Source organism: Rhinatrema bivittatum, chromosome 6 (genome assembly GCF_901001135.1).
Source record: "Rhinatrema bivittatum chromosome 6, aRhiBiv1.1, whole genome shotgun sequence".
NCBI lineage: Eukaryota > Metazoa > Chordata > Amphibia > Gymnophiona > Rhinatrematidae > Rhinatrema > Rhinatrema bivittatum.
Genome location: NC_042620.1, coordinates 147,338,162 through 147,354,429, shown reverse-complemented (window position 1 = coordinate 147,354,429; position 16,268 = coordinate 147,338,162). Strand labels below are relative to the sequence as shown.

The window sequence follows — 16,268 nt, the reverse complement described above, 5'->3', positions numbered from 1 at the left end:
GCAGATCCTGCTTTTAGTGGACCTGTCAGGGTGCCAGTCGCGCCGGGTCACTGAAGCCTCCACTCTGGCCGGAACCTGCTATGAGTGTTGCCCGGATTCCACTTCATCCTGAGTTTTAACCTTGCTGTCGTCTTTCCACTCACCAAGAGTTTTCGTCCATCTAGTTCCCTTCGCCTGTCCCTGTGCGGATGTTCCAGGTTCCGGGAGCCAGCTTTAGCCCATTCAGCAGACCATGCTGTCAGTGGACCTGCCAGGGCACCGGGTCACTGAAGCCTTTTCCAGCTGGATCTTGCCTTGTGAGCTGCCTGGATCCTCTCTTCATCCTGAAGCCTCAGCCTTGCCTTAGCCTTGTCCACTCGCCTAGAGTTCTCGTCCCAACCCTGTCTCCAAGTACCTTCGCCCGACCATGTCTCCAAGTACCTTCGTCTGACCATGTCTCCAAGTGTCTTCGTCTTGTACCAGTACCATCGCCTGTCCTCTACCTCTGTCTGTCCTGTCGCATCTGCCGTTTCCAGGCGGCAGGTCTGAAAGGGCTATCAAGTGGCCGGAGGGCTACCCCAGAGACCAGCATTGTGTTGTTGGCTCTCTTCTGGTGCGTTCAAGTTCGGCAGAGGCAGGGCTCCTGGTCTTCAGCCTGTCTACCCGAGCTTGGACACTTCTTGCCTGCCTCGGCGCTTCCTCGGAGCTCCTCTGCAGTTGCGCCATGGTCTAAGGGCAACTAATCTCCTCGGAATTGGGACCACTACGTAGCGCTCCCACAACAATCACAACCCATACCTTCAATCCCTTCATAATAACACCACCATTCACAAAATATCCCAACCCAACCAGCAGCTAGTACACACCCAACACCATGTAAATTCATAGCAATACAATATTTTACAGAAAAAGAGACAACTGGATACAGTTACACTTTTCCTCTTACTCAAGCATAAAAAGCTTCCCACTCAACATTATTATTCATACCCCACGGATAAAATGTTCTCCAACAGAAAATAAATTTCTGCTCCGTTCACCAGAGCAGTCGGGTCACATCACGCCGATATCTGCTATTAATTTGTAAAATCATAAAAAATTTGAGGTCATCAATCTGGAGATTAGAGATATTCCAATGAGATATTACGGGAGCTCCCTCCTTCTGAATTCGCAAATTACTCTTATGTTCAACAATCCTCCATCGTATCATCTGCTTCATATGCCCAATGTATACTAAATTGCATGGGCATACAATAGCGTATATAACCCTCTCCGATACACAAAAAACTAGGAGTGTGCATCCGTTTTCGACGTATTGGCGATCCGCAACGTATTTTGTCCTATCCGTTAAATACGTGGGGAGGCAAAACGCATCGCGACTCCCCACGTATTTAACTTAATATCTGTTTAATTCGGTGCGCCCAGCGGCGCACGCTTTTCTTCGCCATTAGCTACGAGAAAATCATAGCTATTAGCTCCTCGGAATTGGGACCACTACATAGCGCTCCCACAACAATCACAACCCATACCTTCAATCCCGAGGCAGGCAAGAAGTGTCCAAGCTCGGGTAGACAGTGTCCAAGCTCGGGTAGACAGGCTGAAGACCAGGAGCCCTGACCTCTGCCGAACTTGAACGCACCAGAAGAGACCCAACAACACAATGCTGGTCTCTGGGGTAGCTATTAGCTATGATTTTCACAAAATGGCAGCACCCATGCTCTACATTCTGGTATCCATGCCGACCTGTCTGACCCTTTCCTGTGAGTCACTGTGACTTGGACAGGTCGGCATGGATACCGGAATGCAGCGTATCCGCGCTGACATTTTGTGACATGCACTGAATGCAGCCAATCGCGCTGTCATTCAGTGCTCTCTGTCGATTTTACTGATGAGCCAGCACTATATAAACATCAGCACGAGGAGCCACTTATTTCCAGCGATGCTGTGGGGAGGTGGGCTGGGTGTAAGAGAAGGCTGCACTGAGAGATAGGCTAGTTAAACAAAGAAAAAGCTAATTATTCTTTGTTTTACTGCAGTGCCAGGGTCAGCTAGTCCTGTTTCTTTCAAGCTGTTTATTTAGGTGATCTCTGACTGAAAAGAGAAGCTGTGCTAGGTCAACTAGCACCGATTACCATTTAGGGTGTTGGGCTGGCTTGGAGAGATATATTATTTTCAATTTCATCCATTTTTCTGGAGTGACAAAAATTCCAGCTTTTTTAAACTGATTTTTTTTTAATTCAAATTATTTAGTCACTCTGTGCACAGGGCTTCACTGGGCAGTTTAACAGACTGAACCTAACTATTGGGTGGGTCTGTGCAGTCAAGTGCACAGGGAGTCTGCCTCTTTCATGCTTACAAGCAAGCAGCTTCTGTGTGCACGCACACACATTAGTGCACAGCCAGGCACCATGACAGTGGGCAGTGGGTAGTTTTAACAGACTGAACCTAACTATTGGGTGGGTCTGTGCAATCAAGTGCCCAGGGAGTCTGCCTCTTTTGTGCTTACAAGCAAGCAGCTTCTGTGTACACGCCACACACATTAGTGCACAGCCAGGCACCGTGACAGTGGGCAGTGGGTAGTTTTAACAGACTGAATCTAACTATTGGGTGGGTCTGTGCAGTCAAGTGCCCAGGGAGTCTGCCTCTTTTGTGCTTACAAGCAAGCAGCTTCTGTGTACACGCCACACACATTAGTGCACAGCCAGGCACCGTGACAGTGGGCAGTGGGTAGTTTTAATAGACTGAATCTAACTATTGGGTGGGTCTGTGCAGTCAAGTGCCCAGGGAGTCTGCCTCTTTTGTGCTTACAAGCAAGCAGCTTCTGTGTACACGCCACACACATTAGTGCACAGCCAGGCACCGTGACAGTGGGCAGTGGATAGTTTTAACAGACTGAACCTAACTATTGGGTGGGTCTGTGCAGTCAAGTGCCCAGGGAGTCTGCCTCTTTTGTGCTTACAAGCAAGCAGCTTCTGTGTACACGCCACACACATTAGTGCACAGCCAGGCACCGTGATAGTGGGCAGTGGATAGTTTTAACAGACTGAACCTAACTATTGGGTGGGTCTGTGCAATCAGGTGCCCAGAGACTCTGCCTCTTTTGTGCTTACAAGCAAGCAGCTTCTCTGTGTACACGCCACACACATTAGTGCACAGCCAGGCACCGTGGCAGTGGGCAGAGGGTAGTTTTAACAGACTGAACCTAACTATTGGGTGGGTCTGTGCAGTCAAGTGCCCAGGGAGTCTGCCTCTTTTGTGCTTACAAGCAAGCAGCTTCTGTGTGCACGCCACACACATTAGTGCACAGCCAGGCACCGTGACAGTGGGCAGTGGGTAGTTTTAACAGACTGAACCTAACTATTGGGTGGGTCTTTGCAGTCAAGTGCCCAGGGAGTCTGCCTCTTTTGTGCTTACAAGCAAGCAGCTTCTGTGTACACGCCACACACATTAGTGCACAGCCAGGCACCGTGACAGTGGGCAGTGGGTAGTTTTAACAGACTGAATCTAACTATTGGGTGGGTCTGTGCAGTCAAGTGCCCAGGGAGTCTGCCTCTTTTTTTTTTTTTAATTTTTTAATTTTTCAATAATTAAACAAGAGTTTCAGGATTTTCCATAATACAATAGTCTTATATCCATCCTACTTCCAAGAAGATACGTTACTTTACACAATAAACCAAAAACAAATTTCAATCTTTAACTCCTGCTCATTACTATAAAAATATTAAGGAATGTAATGGGAGATCCAAGACAATATACAAGAGCATTATTTCCATAATTACAGTTATACAAAATCAAAAGGAGAGTTAGCATAAACATTACTGCCGTACTCTAGGGTTCAGCTCTCTCAGCTTCAAAATTATCAATATAGGAACGCAGTTGTGAGGGATCATAATACACATATCTATTATTATTAATATACATCAGACATTTGCAAGGGTATCTGACTGTTATTTTAGCCCCCAGTTGTCTGGCTTCCTGGAACATTTGTAACATCTGTCTTCTACGTAACTGAGTACTTCTTGCTATATCTGGATATATTCTGATTTTTTCATCAAAAAACAACTTTTCTCTATTACGAATACAGCATTTTAATACTGAATCTCGATCTCCAGAAAAAACAAAAGTACACATAACAGTTCCTCGAAATTCCAACTGATACACTGTAGAGGATTCAAGAATTACTGTTAAGTCATCCCCTATATTAATAGGGGGATTTTGTTCCTGTTGGGATAGTACGGTTGTTTTCTTTACAAAATATATACTCGAAATAGGTGGTATAGCCTCTGTTGGAAATAAGAGAACGTCCGTCAAGTATTTTTTGAACATATCTCGCAATGAGGTATATTTTATAGAAGGAAAGTTAAGTAACCTCAAATTTAAATATCTTTGCGAGTTTTCTAAATCTTCCAGCTTTCTCGTTGTAATTGCTTCACTTTGTATTAACTTTGTTTGGACTTCTTGAATTTTAGTTACATTTTCTTCAACTTCTTTAAGTTTCTTCTCATGAGAATCCAGTACAGGTTTTAACTCATTATCTTTTTGCTGTAAATTTGTTACTGCCACAGTTAATGTCGAAATGGCCTTTTCCAGCGCAACCAGGGCATTCCATACAATGTCTAATGTTATTACTTGTGGCCTTGATAATTTGAAGCTGGGTTCAAGGCTTACCTCCTGCCTCTGGCAGACCTCCGAAATCCTAAGCATTTCCTCTGCCGGTTCCTCTCCCCTTACGGTGGTTCTTGCAGCCGTGCTCTCAACCGCCCCGACCTGCATGGCGGCTCTCAGTTGTTTGTTCTGCTCTCCACGAGCGTCCGCAAGCACAGCTGCTCCAACGGTTTCAGGCCCAATCGCAGCCACATCCGCCTGTTCCCCTGCCGGCCGTTCAGGTCGCACTGTCCAGGTCTGCTCGAGGGACTCACCGTGGATAGGAGGAGAGGGAGTATTGGGCGCCCCAGGACTCAGCGATGTCGATATGTCCAATGGCGTCTGGGTCTGCTCTATACCCGGCGCCTCCACGGACCCTCTCTCTGGGGTTGAAGTTATTGGCGCGCTGAAGAAACCCTCGATCGTCGGCTGAAGGGGACCCGGTAAGGCGGTGGGTGTGAAAACCAGCCTCACCTTCCCCTTCCTCTTGGTGTGAGGCATTCTTTACAAGGGACATAGAAAAAAAAAAATTTTCAAGAGTGCGGAGCTCCTTCGGCGCGTCCTCTCCTTACGGCGCCATCTTGGATCTCCCAGTCTGCCTCTTTTGTGCTTACAAGCAAGCAGCTTCTGTGTACACGATACACACATTAGTGCACAGCCAGGCACCGTGACAGTGGGCAGTGGATAGTTTTAACAGACTGAGCCTAACTATTGGGTGGGTCTGTGCAGTCAAGTGCCCAGGGAGTCTGCCTCTTTTGTGCTTACAAGCAAGCAGCTTCTGTGTACACGCCACACACATTAGTGCACAGCCAGGCACCGTGACAGTGGGCAGTGGGTAGTTTTAACAGACTGAATCTAACTATTGGGTGGGTCTGTGCAGTCAAGTGCCCAGGAAGTCTGCCTCTTTTGTGCTTACAAGCAAGCAGCTTCTGTGTACACACCACACACATTAGTGCACAGCCAGGCACCGTGACAGTGGGCAGTGGGTAGTTTTAACAGACTGAACCTTACTATTGGGTAGGTCTGTGCATTCAAGTGCCCAGGGAGTCTGCCTCTTTTGTTCTTACAAGCAAGCAGCTTCTGTGTGCACGCCACACACATTAGTGCACAGCCAGGCACCGTGACAGTGGGGAGTAGGTAGTTTTAACGGACTGAACCTAACTATTGGGTGGGTCTGTGCAGTCAAGTGCCCAGGGAGTCTGCCTCTTTTGTGCTTACAAGCAAGCAGCTTCGGTGTGCATGCCACACACATTAGTGCACAGCCAGGCACCGTGACAGTGGGCAGTGTTACTACTCAGTGACATTAAATCCATAATGTCAGGGAAAGAGAGATGTAGTCGAGTGACTGGGACTGGCAGAGGAGGCACCTCAAAAGACACTAGTGCATCACCACCAGTAGAGCTAAAAAGGCAACTGTCGCAATCTAAACTCTTTGTAGGGGATGGCAGTTCCATGCCAAAAAAAATGAAATCTGACCATGATGCATCGTCATCGCCACCACTTGTTTCTGGCCCTGTAGTTTTGGAGGTGAGGGAAGGGGAGGCAGAGTCATGCCAGACAAAATATAGACACCTAAAAGCAGCAGGGGGACAGAAGTCTCGACTAACACTTAGCGTTGACAAGGTAGCACAGTCACTGTTTGCTTCTGATTCAGATGAAGAATCTTCTTGTGTGGCATTCTAATCAGAAACGGAAGAAGTAATAGCTGACGAATCTTCGGTAGAATCAGTTAGTCCTGTCTTAGCCTCTACAAATGTGCAGCAGGGGAGATATGAAACTGATAACAAGGAGGAGGAAGAGCAGTCAGCACAGGCACAGAGGGTGACTGAGGCCCCCTCTGGCATTGCTTCTCAGAGTGCACCCACTACCTCAGCTCCAGTGCCAGCATCCACCCCCAAGGTGTTAGAGAGGGGAGGATCACAAAAGACATCTGCGATCTGGAGACACTTTAAAGTGACAGAAGACCCGCGTTATGCTCGGAGTAATTAATGTGCCAGGGATATTAGCAGAGGCAAGCAAATGGGACATCTATCTAATTTTGGCATGAACCATCATATGAAGAGGCAACACCCAACAAGATTACTGCCATCTGGGGATGGTGGCAGTACCAGTCGGAGGACCCCTTCCAACCAGTGTGCAGTGGTAGGAAAGCAGCAGAGTCAGCCCACACCCTCATCCCCTTCTAGCAGTCAGGTGGCAGGCCAGCAACCCCCTGACATGTGGCAGAAGCGACAATCCACCATGGAGGAAATGGGGTGGAGTACAGTAACACTATCCCGGGGTAGGAGGCAGGCAGCCTCAAAAGTTGTAACCAGGACCATTGGGGAAATGATTGCCCTTGATGACCAGCCCTTGCAGTTAGTGGAGAATGTGGGTTTCAAGCGTTTTTTGAAGATCGTACTTCCAAATTACAAAATCCCCCGCAGAACCACATTTAGTAGAAAGGTTATCCCCAGCCTGTACAAGCAGTGTCGCAGTCGCATGCAAGCACTGTTAGCTAAGGCAGAGGGAAGAGTGCATTTCACCTGCGATATCTGGACCGCCATGAATGCTGCACACTCTTACCTCTCTCTGACAGCACACTGGTGGGACATGGCTGAGGCAGGGGCAGCCAGCAGCTCTATTACTGAATAAGTATCAGGGTGGAGGTGGGCTTTACTGCACACCCACCTGACGGACCAGGCCCATACCGCAGCCAATATTCTAGCATGCATCAGACAGATGCTGGAGGGCTGGCAACTACACCAGCGAGACAGGAAAACGCAGGCAGGGTTCTTTGTTACAGACAATGGTGCAAACATGGTTAAGGCAATAACCGATGGGCGCTTTAAGAACATCCGATGTTTTGCACACACTCTGCACCTGGTAGTGAAGTCAGCTCTGGGCTTGGAGTCCAATGACAAAGAGAATGAATACCTGCATAGGTTAATACAGAAGTGCAGAAACATAGCAGCACACTTCCACAGAAGTGTCAAGGCGGGGCAGGTTCTCCGACAAAAGCAGACTGATTTGGATATGCCTCACAAGCGTCTCATTCAAGACATTGCCACCTGGTGGAATTCCACCTTTATGATTCTGGAGAGGTTACTGGAGCTGCAGACACCCCTTCATGAACTTTCTGGTACAATGGACATAGGTGTGCGGAATCCACTAGGGCATCATGATTGGTTAGTCATGAGTCAGCTGGTAAAAATCCTGCAGCCTTTCAAGGATGTCACGGAGGAGCTGAGTTCCAGAAGTGCCACCTTGGCTGACATCATCCCTATAGTTAATTTCCTGGATGAACATTTGGAGGCCTTTAAACGGGAAGAGGGAATGACAGTTGAGGTGCTGCAGTGTCTGGACGTTTTGCAGCAGCAGGTGAAAGACAGAATAAGGCCTTTAACAGGCGACCGCACATACATACTCACCTCAATCTGTGATCCCCGTGTGAAAGGGAAACTCGCCCTACAGTCCAATTGTCTGTCATTTGTGAAGGAGCTGCTGTTAGCAAAAGTCCGTGAACAGGAGCGCCATAGGCGGAGACAGATTAGGCTTGAAGCAGAGGTGGAAACAGCAGGCACGTCAGAGAGTTGTGCTGCTAGCCCAAGCAGGAGCAGCACTGTGTCAGCGACAGATTGTACCTCCTCCTCCACGTCAGAACGCCCAAGGCATGTTGCCCATAAAGATTCATCAATTGTGCAAGGGGCGAGAGAGAAAGCAGCTGGCATTAGTGACTCTGAGCCCGCCCAAGCAAAGGAGACACCAGCACAGCTGTCAGTGACATGGTATCTCTCAGAGTTGATAGAGAAAATGCTGACAGATCCGCTGGCATATTGGGCACACAAGTCCACTGTCTGGCCACACCTAGCCAAAGTGGCTCAGCGATATCTGTCATGTCCACCAACCAGTGTGCCCAGTGAACGTGTCTTTTCAATGACAGGGGATATCATGAGCCCTCACCGCTCAAGGCTGGCACCAGAGTTGATGGAAATGCTAGTGTTTTTGAAAGTAAACCTGCCTTTGCTTGGGTTTCCAAATTTTTCCTGTGAATGGCAAGATGAATAAAAGCAATTCAAAGCCTTGCAGCAGCTCCAACTGCCTCCTATGCTCCAGATAATATAAGTGAGGCCACTGAGCATGCCCAGCATGCCATGATATTCTCTGCCACAGGTGTCTCTCTTCAGTCTCGTATATAGCAAAAGCATTAGCAAAAATAAAATAATAAAGGTATGAGGCCCAACTCCGCGGGGTGGCGGGTGGGTTCTGTGAAGACTACATCCTGCTGTCCTGGGATAACACCTATTACAAGGTAAGCAATTTTGCTTTATCCCAGGACAAGCAGGATGCTAGTCCTCACATATGGGTGATTAGCAAGCTAGAAGCTGAGTCATTTTGTATTGAGGTAACACTGAAGTATTGTTGTTGAAATGAGTCAGCCGAAGATCACAGAACATTGGATGTAGAAGGAGTTGGGTTTAAACTGGAAACAAGTTCTTTAAGACAGATTGTCCATAGGCTGAATCTTGTCTTCCTTGCTTGTCCAAGCAGTAATGAGCTGCAAAAGTGTGAAGAGAACTCCATGTTGCTGCTTTTCATATGTCAAGTATTGGCACTGAACGATAATGTGCTACTGAAGTTGACATTGCTCTTACTGAGTGTGCTTTTACTCGCCCTTGGAGAGGAAGGCCTGCATAGCGATATGTGACACTAATACGGCTCTTGGAAGGCCAGACGACCTAGAACCTATCGAACCATATGGCCCGGTTTAGAGAACAGGTTTCAATGGGACTGTCGCTGAAGCGGGATTAAAGTAGAGTACTTACCATCCGTCGTGGATCGCAGAAGGACGAGCCGGCGAAGATGGATGGCTCCGTGGATTTTAGGAGTCATAGGGATAGCCTGGTGGACGTAGACATCCGACTCAATTCTGTAACCTGGTATGGTGGCGCAGGTACAGAGGAGTCCAGGCTGAGCGTATCTGTCCCTACCACATTAATTTGTGGAGGTACAGAACCCCGCACCGCTGTCGGTGGGGAACACCTCGGGTACAGGGGAGCCATTTTTGACTTGTGAACCCGGACCTCGTTGCAGCGGCTCGATGTCTCGTGACACCAGTGCAGAATTCTTCGGAACTCGTTCCAGTGTTTCTGGAGCACCAAGGATTGCCAGCACTGTGTGGAACAGTGGCGATGGCAGTGGTGATGTTGCTCGGCCCGGGCATTCTCCAGCACCAAGAAGGATAGCACCGATGTGCTGGATGGCGTCGGTGGCAGACGGTCACCGTGCCGGTGACAATGAATGCCACGGTGCTCGGCCCCATCTTTCCCCAGCGCTGAGGTGGATGCCCTCGCTTTCTTGGATGGCGAATGTTGACAGACTGTCAAGCATGCCTGCATTGCTCCTGGCACTATGTAGTGTCATAGACTACTACGGGACTTTAATAAGAACCCAAAGCATGGAGCACTGTGTTTAAGTGAGGGCATTACGTGGAGCTGCTATGTCGGTATTGACAGTGTTGATGGCGGCCGAAGCGGCCTCGAGGGCATCTTCAAAAAAAAAATATATAAAAAACGTCGATGACCCGGGCAGAGCAAGGATAACAGTGATGAAAGCACTGATGGCATCGGCATAGGTATCTATGGAAACGATGTGGCATCGAGAAATCGAAAAACATCGTTGGCATTAGAAAAAATGATGCCAGCATTGACGGAGTCGATGACCACATTGATGGGAACGTCGAAGACATCGATGGAAACGACGTGGGCATTGACGGCATTGATGTATGGAGACGGGCACCGACGGCATCGGTGGCATGTCCATGGGAATCGACGGCATGGCCACGGGCGTCGATGGCATCAATGGGATTCACTTGGGAACCAATGGCGTCGATGGCATCGATGGTACCAGCATCTGCACCAATGGCAATAACATGGGCATCGATGCCATTGATGAAATCGGCATTGGCATCGATGGAATCGGCATTGGCATCGATGCTATCGATGGCATCGATATTGGCATCAATGGAAATGACATTAACATCGATGCCATCGATGGAAACGACACTTGCATCGATACCATCAACCTGGGCATCGATGGCATCAACCTGGGCATCGATGCCATCAATGAAATCGGCATTAGCATCGATGCCATCGATGGAATCGACATTGGCATCAATGGAATCGGCATTGGAATCGATGCCACCGATGGAATCGACCTGGGCATCGATGGCAATGAAGGAATTGACGATGGCATCGATGGAAGTGTCCTGGGCATCGATGACATCAATAAAATAAACGATGGAATCGATGGAAATGACCCTGGCATGGATGGAAGCGCCCTGGGTGACGATGGTATCGACCCGGGCATCGATGACACTGATGACACAAGGGTGTGCATCGATGGCATCCATCTGGGTAGTGATGGCATCGATGAAACCCAGGGAAAAATCAGTGCCATGGATGAAAGACATCGATGGCACTGATAAAATCGATGCAGGGATCGATGACATCAATGTACAGCGGAGGAGGGGTACCAATGGCATCGAAGAATGCAGACGGTCTGGAAGGGGTTACCAATGGAGGCGATGGGGGCATTGACTGCACGAGGGTACCAAGGAAATCGAAGGACCTGGATTCGACAGAGGCCCTGGCGGCAACGGAAACCGTGGAAGTCCCTGTCCCACTAGCACTAATAACCAGGCAGAGTGTAACAGAGGGACACTCGCAGGCTATGTGTGGCTAACTATGAAAACACAGGGAGAGGGAAGGCCGCAGTTGGTTGGCAGGCCAGGGAAGTGACAGGAACCGACCGAAAAACAGGGCGTAGTACTCACCGAGCGTCAAATAAATGTACACGAAGGGAGACCCGTGCAGGGAAAAAGTGTTTGTGAAGTAAAAGTTTAATTGTTTCCATTAAGAAAAAGTGTTAGAATTTCTCACAGAGCTCCTAACCGCTATGCTTACTGCAGAGCGGAAAAAAGAAGACAGGGAGACACCTGTGGTCATAGGAATAATTGCAGGCTGAGCATGCTCAGTGCACTCAAGTGTGCCAATGTCAGTCAAAGCTTTATAGAAACTTTGACTGACATTGGCACACTGAGTGCAATGAGCACTCCGTGCACTGAGCATTCCGTACAGGGCTCCATCCTGTGATGTCACCCATATCTGAGGACTACCATCCTGCTTGTCCTGTGAGAACATTTAATCTTTCCGCGATGGCCTTATCTTCTCTAAGTGCCCCTTTAACACTCCTCGATCATCTAACGGTCTGACTGACTCCCTCACAGGCTTTCTGCTTCAGATATATTTTAAAAAGCTTTTACTGTTTACAGTTTTTGCCTCTACGGCTAACTTCTTTTCAAATTCTCTCTTAACCTGCTTATCAATGTCTTACATTTAACTTGCCAACGCTTATTTATTATCCTATTTTCTTCTGTTGAATCCTTCTTCCAATTTTTGAATGAAGATCTTTTGGCTAAAATAGCTTCTTTCACCTCCCCTTTTAATCATGCCGGTAATCATTTTGCCTTCTTTCCACCTTTTTTAATGTGTGGAATACATCCGGACTGTGCTTTTAGGATGGTATTTTTTAACAATGACCACACCTCTTGCACACTTTTTACCTTTGTAGTAGCAGCTTTCAGTTTTTTTCTTACAATTTTTCTCATTTTATCAAAATTTCCCTTTTGAAAGTTTAGCACGAGAGCCATGGATTTGCTTACTGTCCCCCTTCCAGTCATTAATTCAAATTTGATCATATTATGATCACTATTTCCAAGTGGCCCCACCACCGTTACCTCTCTCACCAAATCCTGTCTACCCAATGTCTTGTTGATTCATCATGCTTGTCCTCAAAACACTGCACATACAATTGAAAAAAACAGCTTTAATAATAGAAGCTAATTGAGGTTTGAGAGAAAATTCTACAAAACTAACTAAATAAGATTTTACTAAGTACCAAATCATATTCAAGATACTATGAAGTGAACCTGCTTTTGAAGGCAAAACTGTTTAAAAACTGCAGGAAATTACAATTTTTCTCATCTTAAAGCTATCTGGAGTAAACTGTCCGAACTGATGGAGATGTAACGCAGAATACTGGTTGCACCTTATACTTCTATATATATTGCTTTGATACAAGGAAAATAGAATTATAAAATACCTACGAGGAATCCCTACTTGTTGTTTTCTTATTGCTGGACCAATATTCAGCTTTTTGTCTTTGTAGTTAAGTTTTTCAGCCTAAAATAAAAAAAAAAGAATGTTTCAAAAGTCATCTAAATTATTTAGAGGTTCATATTCAGCCACTGGCTGGCACACAATTCAGCAGCGCAGGAGCACCACTGAATACATTTGGCTATCTTAAAGTTAGCTAGATAAGTATATCTGGCTAACTTTAGGAATGATCTTCTATGTTAAAATGGATTAACATTGAAAATCAGTGTTGTTCGTCTAATTTATCTGGGTAATATTGATCCACCCCAAAAAGTCCGACATAGCCAGGAAAGATTTGGTTAGCTAAAATCTTATTCAGATATTTCAGAGATGGTCAGACTGACAAGGTTTTCAAATCCTAGCATATGTCTGGCTAAGTGCCAATCTCAGCCAGACAAACATGCTAAATATGGACCTCTTAGTGTACATTTACTACCATTCTCTATCCTTACTCTTCCAATATTAGTTTGCAGAATTTCAAAATTTAGACTGAAAATATGTTTTCAGTCCAAACAATCTTGTAACCTTGTAAATAATTTGCTGTAAGTTATATCCCCCTCTTCTCACCTCTAACTCCCAGTTATTTATTTCCTTGTTTTATTGTAACTGTCACTCTCCTTACAATGCTCTTGTTTCAGTTGTTTTGAGTTATCACGTTTCTTGCACACTTTGTTAAATGTAAACCGGTTTGATGTGATCTATGTCATGAAAGCCGGTATAGTAAAAATAATAAATAAATAAATAAATATTTAAAATTTCAATTGTTTTAAATTCGTGATGCATGACAAATATACCTTTAGAGGTAATTTTGAATAACCCTAAATATTCTTTACCATGTATATCAGCAGTTTAGTTTGTGCACAATGATGAAATTACTACTTACCTGATAATTTCCTATTTTCTAGAACAGGGCTTCCCAAATTTTAGTCAATTTGGCCCCATTTTAACACTTGAAAATGTATATGACACCAGAGGACAACCAAAACAAATTAGGAGGGCAGTACATAAGAACATAAAAAATTGCCATGCTGGGTCAGACCAAGGGTCCATCAAGCCCAGCATCCTGTTTCCAACAGAGGCCAAAACCAGGCCACAAGAACCTGGTAATTACCCAAACACTAAGAAGATCCCATGCTACTGATGCAGTAGGTATTCCCTAAGTAAACTTGATTAATAGCCGTTAATGGACTTCTCCTCCAAGAACTTATCAAAACCTTTTTTGAACCAAGCTACACTAACTGCACTAACTACATCCTCTACCAACAATCACTTGACTCTCACATTCCTGCATTCCAGCTGATTCCTTCTATCAACTTTCATCTTCTCCAGTCAGTTCTTTCTCTCAACCTCCAGGGCCAACACTTACATATATAACTCCATATTTTAAAACCAGAAACCACAGCGCACGTAGGCTTGTTATCTATGCAACTTTATTGTGCTCCTGATGAGGAACAAGTATGTAGATCTCGAATTTTAGGATCACAGAACAGGGTGAGGGGGTCTGGATCAACTGAGGGGTTTGGATGAAGAACCAGAGGGGTCTGGAAGACCTCGATACTAACTGGACAAACTGTTGGACAAATTGGAAAAATTGAAAATTTCCCTTGTGCGAGCATGTTTTAAAATCTGCTTATATATGTGGGTAAAAGCCAACAAAGTCCTATGGAACATACATGTGCTAGCTTTGCTCAAGTATCCTCCTAAAATTAGGAGCATACTTACAAGCAGTTGGTGTATTTTAAAACTTATGCGCCAATTCTGCGCACAATTTAAAAGTCCAGCTTATCTTTGTTCGCACATCGATACACGGATGTATGGGTGCACACACGCTTATTTTAAAATTAGCCTGTGTGGAAGCTTAAAGAAAGGAACGGTAGTAAGGAAACAGAAGGTAACTCTCCCAACCCTACTTACCAACCAATGTCGAGAGTCATACTTTCTCCAAACAATTTCGATATCCATCCCGACAAAGGGACAAAAATTCAGATCACCTGCAAGCATCATTAGAAGGGATCATGTACTGGCCTGACTGTTCTAGAAGAAAGGAAATTATTAGGTAAGTAGTAATTTCACTTTCCTGTCCACCTAGTCAGATCAATCCAAACAAACGGGATATATCAAAGCTACTCCCTCGGAAAACTGGATGCTGATTGAGCCACCCCTTCCCCCACAAAAAAGAAGCATCCTCCCTAACTTGTATTGCACTGGAGGTGGATTCTTGGACTGAGGTGGGGTTAACGCAGCCCACAGGCAAGGACCTACAGGTCCTCACCGTCAGCAGGTGGAGTGAGCTAAAGCTAGAGGCGACTTGAGCTTCACCTATACCAGCCCACGTTCCCCTCGGGTTGAGCCTTTGGGTACCGGGGCCGGCAGGACTTAGGCGGGCCTCGAGATTGGACTTCAAAGGCAGGTCGTTCATCCCAGAGAGAGCAGCCAGCAGGTGGCGTAGTTCTATCCTAGACTGTTCCCAGTACAGGAACCCAAGCACCAAGGAACGAGGATTAACTGAAGGTGCTTGAGTAAAGACAGGCTGGAGCCTTAGGAGTCCAAGTCCAGAGGACAGGGAAACAGGTGTCTCTGTCGAACTTGAATGAGAGCTGGCGGCAACTGGAAGGTGTAGCAAGCAACATAGAACTCTGGACACAAAGGAGACTATAGAGTGGTCATCCGTAGCAATGGGCAGGGCACGGAGAAGGCAGGCATGGTCAGACGTAGCTATGGTCAAGGCACGGAGAAGGCAGGCATAGTCAGGCGTAGTAATGGTCGAGGCATGGAGAAGGCAGCCATGGTCAGGCATAGCAATGGTCGAGGCACGGAGAAGGCAGGCGTGGTCAAGCGTAGCAATGGTCGAGGCACGGAGAAAGCAGGCAAGGTCGAACATAGCAGAAGTCAGGCTTGGAGAAGGCAGACCAGGTCGGACATAGCAGAGGTCAGGCTTGAAGAAGGCAGGCAAGGTGGACAAAGCAGAGGTCAGCACCAGGAGGTCAATCAAAGGACAGACGAGACAAATGAGGAATCAAGAACTTGGAGACAAACTGGAACGCGGATCAAGGAGGCATAGAGGTAACGAGTACTCAGAACCAAACAGGGAACCGAAGAGACCTGTTGCAAAAACCACGCTTCAATGTGAGGTCTGAGCATTTATACGCTGACGTATCTGATGTCAGCATCCGGGTCCGCAGCCAGGTTCCCACTGCGGGCCATTTAAAAGGTTTACTGATGCACGCACGCACCTAGGGAGGGAAGCGGTGCTGCTGGCAGTGTCTCTCCGCAAACCCTGTGGAGAGGCCTGATGGATGGAGGCATCCTGGCTGGAAGTCCCGGGAAGTGGAATAGGGCCAGAGGCGCTGGCAGGAGCTCGAGATCGGAGCCGGCGGCCCACTGCCGCAAGCGACGGGGAGCTGGAGCCTGGAAGTTGCTTAGAAAGGTGAGAGGGCCGCACTGCGGGGCTGC

The 16,268-nt window shown here is 46.8% G+C and overlaps 1 protein-coding gene across 2 annotated transcripts in view; it reads right to left on the bottom strand.

The window, feature by feature from the left end:
- BOLL (boule homolog, RNA binding protein) overlaps positions 1 to 16,268 on the bottom strand; it is a 725,867-nt gene that overhangs the window by 428,877 nt on the left and 280,722 nt on the right. For both annotated transcript variants that reach the window (XM_029606045.1, XM_029606046.1), the window contains exon 5: positions 12,767 to 12,842. In XM_029606045.1, the coding sequence (XP_029461905.1) occupies positions 12,767 to 12,842 (76 nt within the window). The remainder of the gene's footprint in view (positions 1 to 12,766; positions 12,843 to 16,268) is intronic.